The 8,409-nt window shown below is 34.5% G+C and overlaps 1 protein-coding gene across 5 annotated transcripts; it reads left to right on the top strand.

The window, feature by feature from the left end:
* The first annotated feature begins 1,078 nt into the window (after window positions 1-1,078).
* On the top strand, window positions 1,079-5,511 carry LOC141405006 (uncharacterized). 5 transcript variants are annotated; one of them, XM_073988917.1, is made up of 7 exons: window positions 1,079-1,237; window positions 1,396-1,573; window positions 1,628-2,016; window positions 2,080-2,686; window positions 2,865-3,008; window positions 3,124-3,264; window positions 3,328-5,511. In XM_073988917.1, the coding sequence occupies exons 3-7, from the start codon at window positions 1,637-1,639 to the stop codon at window positions 5,116-5,118; spliced, it is 3,063 nt and encodes a 1,020-aa protein (XP_073845018.1). In that variant the 5' UTR covers window positions 1,079-1,237; window positions 1,396-1,573; window positions 1,628-1,636; the 3' UTR covers window positions 5,119-5,511. The 5 variants fall into 5 exon arrangements, with proteins under 5 accessions (XP_073845018.1, XP_073845015.1, XP_073845016.1 ...); XM_073988914.1 differs by having other exon boundaries at window positions 1,357-1,573; XM_073988915.1 differs by having other exon boundaries at window positions 1,080-1,237; window positions 1,333-1,573.
* Window positions 5,512-8,409: the final 2,898 nt, after the last annotated feature.

Here is an 8,409-nt window from a genome sequence, read left to right as displayed (position 1 = left end):
TTACTTAAACCATAGTAGCATCTGTTGGCCAATACAATTCATCTTCTTATTTTACAACTGATGTTGTTTGTTGTGTTTATGGCAGTGCCGAGGTAGACGAAGTCTTTAACTACCTCAAAATTATAGGTACCAACTTCCACAGATGGTCCGAGCTCTATGGACGCTTTGCGCGTCGACACCATCAATTTGATCTTTTCGTTGTTTACCGTCAGACCCACTTTCGCAGATTCTGCTTGGACCTTCCTAAAGGTATCAGTTACTTCCTTTACTGATAATCCCATGATGTCTATGTCATTAGCATAAGCAAGTAACATGTGGCTATTGGTGTAAATTGTGCCATTTCTTTTGACATTTGCATCTCGTACTACCTTTTCCAGCAAAATGTTGAATAGGTCACACGAAAGGCTGTCTCCTATGAAGTGTCCATTTCATCTACAAAGACATTTTTTAATAGTGGTTATTTGAGTTAATTTATAAATACCAAATTTCAACTTGTATACGAAATCCGCATTCCGCTTAAAAAAATGTCCCTTTTTTCTACAAAGACTCCTTGCGGCTCATTTATACAGAATCCGTTATCTTCTAAAGGGAATACTTTCTAGATATTCTGTAAAAGTTATATAAAATCACAATTATATACATATGTCTATTCTTCTATAAAAATACATACGTTAATTATGATCATAAATATCATAAATGTAATCCTAATTTATTTATGCTATTGTTTCTTCCTATTTCTGATATCGTCTATACAAAATCCGTTATCGTGTAAAGGGAATACTTTCTAAATATTCTGTAAAGGTTCTATAAAATCACAATTATGTACATAAATATTTTCTTCTTTAAAAATGCATACGTTAATTATGAAACGGTTCTTTCTATGAAATTTAAGCCTAATTTATTTATGCTATTGTTTTTCCTTTTTCTGATGTTTTCTTCTTTGATATGGCAATAATTGTGTTTAGCAGAGACACGTACCTTGCCTTACAAACGGCTTCGTCACTGTTCTCATGTAATCATTTCAAAGTGATTAACAACGGAGAACATTTCAAAGTGAATGTCACATGTAAGAAGAAGAATTATTTGTTTTCGTTCTCTCAAAGCACCATACATCAGCAGCATTTTTACTAAGAAATAAAAAAAAATAAACAAAACAAAACCATATAAAACAAGGTGGAAATGGTGGAAATATGAATTAAACTAGAGTTTGTATTAATGCTTAAGATGTTGTAAGGCGGTAAGTAAAAAGAGCGCGAGAATATGTGAACAAAATAACTCAAAATACAATTTATGAATATATTAGGTCTGTTTGTACAAATTGTATTCTTACAGTACGTTAACACAATTTGTTTACAGTTTTTGATGCAAGAAACCTAACCAGACACTCATATTTAGTTAGATTTTATTAAAAGCATACAACAACAGTATTCTGAATTACTGGCATTTCATACATTCGGCAAAGGAATGACACAGTGTTTTATAAAGACTTCACCACCACATGGACATAGACCGAAGACACGATAGTGAGAATACCCCAAGAGAAGGCTCTTCTGCCAACTATAAGGACTAAAAGGTAAGGTTTTGTTACTTTTGTTAGAAATTTTTAACTTAGATTATTTTTTTTCAGCATTTCATTATGGAAGAATTTGTTCAGGAAACATTTTTACCAGTGAGCCGCCAAAGCTTATTAAAACAAAAGGCTACAGGATCACAAATCCAAGTGGACCAGTTAAATGTGGCGACGGACGAAAATGAAAGGTCACTTCTAATGTCAATCAAATCTGAACAAGAAGAAAATCCCAACTTCTTGGAAGGCATAGAGGCATCAGATAATGAGGATATAATAATAGATGAAGATGACATCCTTATGTCTGTACAAGATTATCTATATGAATCCACAAGCTGTAGCAGTGATCATGATAGAAAAGACAACTACACGAGGAGTTTAATGCAAACAAGTAATACTCTACCCATCAAACCCATTGTCCACAAGCAATCCAAATTGGTGCAAACAAAGTATGATTAATTTTTTTCTCATCTGTCCTTTTATAACTAACAAAAGTTTGTTCTTCCTTCCAGATTTACCTGTAACGATAGCATTTGTGGCATTATTGCTGCCCAAGATTTTACCATAAATTGTTTTTATTGTTATGAAGAGTTTTCCATTAGGAAATGTACCAGTTTCATAAGGCACATTGAGCGCATGCATCCGAATAGTGTTAAAAAGCAAAATAATGCAAACGAAGACGATAACAAATCAAACGCCATACCTTTGGGGGATAAACGTTTACACCCGCAATCTATTGAAACAGCTTCGTCTGCGATAACTCCTTTAAAATTGAGAAAAATAGCTATGCATGATTTTGATGTTAAACTTGCCGAGAAACTGGATCAATTAACTAAAGGATCTTCAGTAAATATTAAGGAAGAAAATATAACTTTTAAAAAAGAATTTACACCAGTACCTGATTTGCCATCATTAATAGCAAATGATTGGTCTTCTAATGAAGATGAGTACGATAATTGGGAAATTCTAGATGATACAGCAAGCTTGGATACGCCATTGGACTGTAAAACGAAGCAGGATGAATTAACTGATTTACCCACTCTAATAGCAAATGAGTGGCCATCAAATGAAGATCCAGAAGATGAGTGCAGTTTCAAACATGAAATTAAAGTTGAAGAGGTGAGAAACAATAAAGTTTATATAAATACCACAATTTGCGCCTCTTTCATCTGCATATCATCTGGTTTGTCCTTAACGTGATTTTGCTCGCCTATAAATATGTGCTTTAGATTGTTGTTAAAAAGTGGTTTAGCTCACTCCCACCAATGATAATTTATGTTTATTTTTTTTATTCTAGGAAACTCAAGAAACATATGAAAGTTTTGGAATAGATAATGGCACGCATATTTCTCCTAAAAATCGAGATACTGTTGCTGAGGAGAATGCTCAGGAGCAACCAAGAGAAACCATTGTGACAACCACAATTGAACCAGTGCTACCGGTATGTTTGACAAATAGTATGATTGGTCGACAATACAGGACTTCTTCTGTATATGCATTAAAGGATATGATTTCAACATTATAATAATTCTCTATATTATTTAATGCCTTTCTAGAATGAAGATCGAAAAGTGACGAACGCCAACACATCACATCGTCACACACCATTTCCGGCACGCTATATCGATTCTGAAGATGATATGCCATCAAATGATGAAAATGAAGATGATTATCCAAGTTCAACAAATGGCTGTGGAGTAAGTTTTCGTTTGGAAATGGAATTCCCCCACTCAGTTTACTTATCCATCTCTCTCTTTCAGATATTATTTGGTTTAACAAATCGTAAAATAGTTTATGAGTTCCTACAACAGTTGGAAAAATATCCAGAATTATATGATTTTCAAGAAAGTAAAACACAGGCTGTTTTAGAGAAAATTCGCAATAGTATTAGTGAGCTGCGTATACACATGAATGAAAAATTTAATATCAGCATGAATGATGTAGAGGTACGTCTTAGTATACAGCGAATTTATATATGGTTTAATCGTACACTACGTTCCTTGGAAAAAGCTGAGGATATGGGTAAAAAATTCAGTGCCACATTTCCAGAATATTATAAAATATTGGAGAGATTCCTTAAAGATAACATACAAAAATGCAATAAGAATATATTATGGATAAACAACACAGGAAAGAAGGATCACAATGACATATGGCGTTATCCCAGATGGATGTTATATAAAGAAAGTCAAAAGAGCAGAAGATCTGTACGTGATGCCAATTTAGCCGATGTAGAGTTGGTGTTTGGTGACGAAGATACTCAAACCGAATCGGAGGATAATCATACTCACGATGATCCGCCAGAACCATTGCTCTGTGACATTTGTTATGATGATTTTCAACGGCGTATTGATTTGAGACGTCATCGTATAAAACATTTCCCTCCACAACATTCATGCCACCTATGTCCTCGTATGCACTACACCCGGCTAATGGCAAAACAATGTAAACATGCTGACATTCCGAAAAAGCGCATTTACAAGAAAGAACCTCATAATGAGAAATCATTTGTATGTAAAACCTGCGGAGCTGCATACAGTTCCGCTGGTAATCTCAATTTCCACATAAAAGATAAACATTTGAAAAGACGTTATCCGTGTGGGGTTTGTAATTATTCTTCGAATATACTGAGATATTTACGGCAACATCAGTCTAGGTGCCATACTGTAGAGTATGGTACTTGCGATGAAATTGCCAGGAGAACAAAACCACATCATGTTTCAAAAGTGCCATATACTTCGGAAGAACGTCAAGAATATTTGTGGTTAAAGGAAATGAGAATAACAAAAAAGACGGGGAAATTTTTCTACGGCTGTTTTAAGTGCAAACTTATCTTCCAGACAAGACAACAAAAGCTGCAACACAATAAACAAACACACCCCATAACAGAAAAAACTCTACTCTGCTTTTTGTGTCGACATGATTATGCCCTTTTCTCCCATGTCGGTAGCATAAGACGGCATTATATTGACCAACACAGTGTCCCATCGGATCAAATAGAGCGCTATGTTAAAAGTACCAAAACCTTGATAGAATTGCTTACACCAGATGAATTTAATTTAGTGCAAACGTCAGATAATAAAACCATGGCAATTTCACAAATTTTATCCACCAAAACTTATGTTGCCAAACAACGACCTCCACACACATCTACAAAAGCTAAGGCCACAGGAGAGGATATTCTGTCAGATGATGATGATGATGATGTGGGAATGATGTACTATCCCATAGTACCATATGATGAAGATGATGAATCCAATGATGACGATATAAATCAATCAACATTATATAGAGATTTTGAAATTGATTTGGATGAAAATGGTCAAATCTATGAAAATGATATCCATTATCAGTATCAGGAAACAAACAATGAATATTTAGATCAAACAACACACGGTAATCAAGTATTTATTGGAGAAATTGGAAATCTCATGGAAGGCGAGCAGCAAATAATTATTGAGGATGTAGCAGTAGATGATATCAATAATATGGATAATGATCTCAGTCAAATTATTATCAATTATAATAATGTGGATGAAGATGGCTATTAAAGACTGATGTGATATGCATACATGCATATGTACATACATATATAGATATAAGGAAAGTTGATGCATTCATTTGGTGCATTTAATGAAGAGTTATGAATGTAATAAACATGTTTTTAAGATAATATGTTACATATTACTAAGATTTGGCATTTCGAAATAAGAAATAGTTAAATGTCTGTTATATTACTGTTACACAGTATGAATTAGTGTATTAATTGAAAAGAAAGTTTCATTCAAATATTTTATTTATTTCTTTTATTCTCGAAGTTTAGTTTTGTTTTTCTTCTTCTTCTTTATTTGCAAATCCGTATTCGGATATTAGCGATCATACAATGTTAATTATTAGAGTTATTTGGTTATATGTTATAAAATTAAAAATTTCATTCTATAATAGCTAGTTCTCTGTTTCTGGCGGTGCTTAAAAGGCTTATTTCATCTTGGTGTCCTGTCCATTCCAGAATGTTTTTGATCCATGTTATTTCTCGTCTCCCTCTTGGTCGGCGTCCTTCTATTTTGGTTCTTATGATTGCTTGGAGGAGATTATATTTGCTATTTCTCATAAGGTGTCCCAAATAAGCAGTTTTTCTCGTTTTTATCAATCTGATCATTTGACTTTCGGTGTTCATTCGTCTCAGTACTTCATTATTTGAGATGTGATCTGTCCAGGATATCTTTAAGATCCGTCGGTATATCCAAACCTCAAACGAGTGCAGTCTTCTTTCGTCTGCTGCTTTAAGAGTCCATGTTTCTGCCGAGTATAATAAAACGGACCAAATGTAGCATTTAACAAATCGTTTTTTAGTTTCCATGGTTATGTCATGGCTCGTTAGTATGTTTCTATATTTAAAAAAAGAGTTTCTTGCCATTTCAATTCGGCATTTTATTTCCTTTGATATGTCCCAGTGGTCATTAATTTGCACTCCGAGGTATTTGAATTTGGAGACTCTTTCTATTTGAGTTCCATTAATGCATAAGGGAATGTTGGATTCGATATTTCTTCTACTTATAATCATATACTTCGTCTTCATTATATTAATCTTTAAGGCATATGACGTACTAGAATGTTCTAGAGCATCTACTAGCTTTTGTAATCCTGCGAGGCTGCTTGCAAGTAATGTGGTGTCGTCGGCATAACGTATATTGTTTATGAATGTATTATTTATTCTAATTCCGATATTTTTCCCACATATTGACTCCTCAAAAATTTTTTGGGAATATACATTAAATAGAAGAGGGGATAGTATACAACCCTGTCTTACGCCTTTTGAAATAGGAACATCGTTGGTAAGTTCACCATCTATATGAATGTTGGCTCTCTGTTGCCAGTACAGGTTTCTAATGCATTTAAGGTCACTTTCATCTAATCCAATTGATATCAAAATTTCCATCAACTTGTCATGGTTGACCGTGTCAAATGCCTTCTCGTAGTCGATAAAGCATATGTAAACATCCTTTTGCACATCTCGGCAGTTTTGTATTAGTACATTCAAACTAAGTAGGGCCTCTCGAGTACCCATGCCTTCCCTGAAACCAAATTGAGTTTTTCCCATATGTGATTCGCATATTGGGTATATGCGCCTATGTATTATCTTTAAGAATATTTTTAAAGCATGGCTCATAAGACTTATTAATCTATAGTCTCCGCACGTCTTCGCATTATTTTTCTTGGGAATCGTTATAAACGTAGATTTCAGCCAATCTTGAGGGTATTGTCCTGTTTCATAAATTTGGTTGTATAATTTCAACAATAGTTGTGTGTTTCTTTCATCTAGTAATTTAAATAATTCAGATGGGACTTCATCCGGCCCGGTAGCCTTATTGTTTTTCATTGAATTTATGGCCATATCTAGTTCACTTTTGGTAATGCGTCTTCCTCTAAAATTGGTTTCTCTATCTGTGTTATTAGTTTCTGTTCTTGTAGTGTCGGTAAAGAGATTTCTAATATAGTTTTCCCAGTGTTTTTTCTTTTCTGCAGTTTCGTATATGGCTGTATTATTCTCAGCAAAAATAAATGTAGATGATCTTTTTGAATAAATTCCAGATGCCTCTTTTAACTTTTTGTGAAGATTGAAATCGTCATGTAGGATTTGGAGTCTTTCAATTTCCTGGCACTGTTTATTGAGTTGCGCATTTTTTGCGGCCCGAGTTGCAATTTTTATTTCTTGATTTATTTCCCAATATCTTTCATAGTTTGAATTTTTGTGCTTGCTCCTTTCTATGCGAAGCGCGCGTATTTCGTCCGTCATCCACGTGTCTTCTCTTTTAGATGTTGTGGTTCCAAGGATATTGCTGGTTATGGTATTCATGGAGTTTTTTACATTATTCCATAAATTCTCGATGTCTTCTCCATCAATATTGTGCAGTTCTACATTAAGGTGATTTTTCATGATTTGTTTAGTGGAGGGATCGTTTAATTTTTGAATGTTAACTCTTTTCTTTGGTTTTTTCTTTCGGATGGTAGTTAGCTTTATCTGTAATTTGCACAGCAGAAGGTTATGGTCCGAGGGTACATCAGCTCCTGGGTACGTAGAACATTTATTTATGCAGGAGGAATATCGCTTATTTATTAAAATGTAATCAATTTGGTTTCTAACAATGTTTCTGTTATTATCCTGTGGCGATTTCCAGGTGTAAAGTCGTCTTGGATGGAGGCGAAACATAGTATTCGCAACCTTAAAATTGTGTTCCTGACAGAATTGTATCAGTCGTTCTCCTCTTTCATTCCGTTGTCCTAAGCCAAATTTTCCTGTGATTCCGTTTGTTACTTCTTGCCCAACTTTAGCATTAAAATCGCCCTGGATTATGGTAATGTCGTGGGGTTTTGTCATCTTTAATAACTTTTCAACGTCGCAATAAAACTGTTCCAATTCATCGTTATCGCCATCGCTTGTGGGTGCATATACTTGTATTATATTCATGTTTATTGGTTTTGCAGATATTTTTATCATCATCGCCCTATCAGAAATTGGAACGTATCCAGTGACACAGGTCCCTATGTGACTTTTTACTATAATAGCAACGCCCTTTCTGTGAATTCCCTCTCTGTTTCCGGAATGATAAATTTTTACGTTCTGGGAAATAAATTCTGCATCCTCCGTCTACCACGTTTCACTGATACCCAGGATATCAATTTGTAGTCTTTCCATTTCGCTTATGGTGTTGTCTAGTTTTCCAAGTTCATAAAGACTTCTCACATTCCAAGTTCCTATCCTAAGTTTTGTTTTTGTTTTACCTCCGGGGATTCTTAGCACCCTCTGATTGCCGGAGACTGAGGGCCGTATGTTATTTTCT

The sequence above is a fragment of the Musca autumnalis genome, unplaced genomic scaffold, assembly GCF_047663935.1.
Source record: "Musca autumnalis isolate F117 unplaced genomic scaffold, ASM4766393v1 scaffold_5, whole genome shotgun sequence".
Taxonomy (NCBI): domain Eukaryota; kingdom Metazoa; phylum Arthropoda; class Insecta; order Diptera; family Muscidae; genus Musca; species Musca autumnalis.
This window is presented reverse-complemented; position numbering and strand designations above follow the sequence as displayed.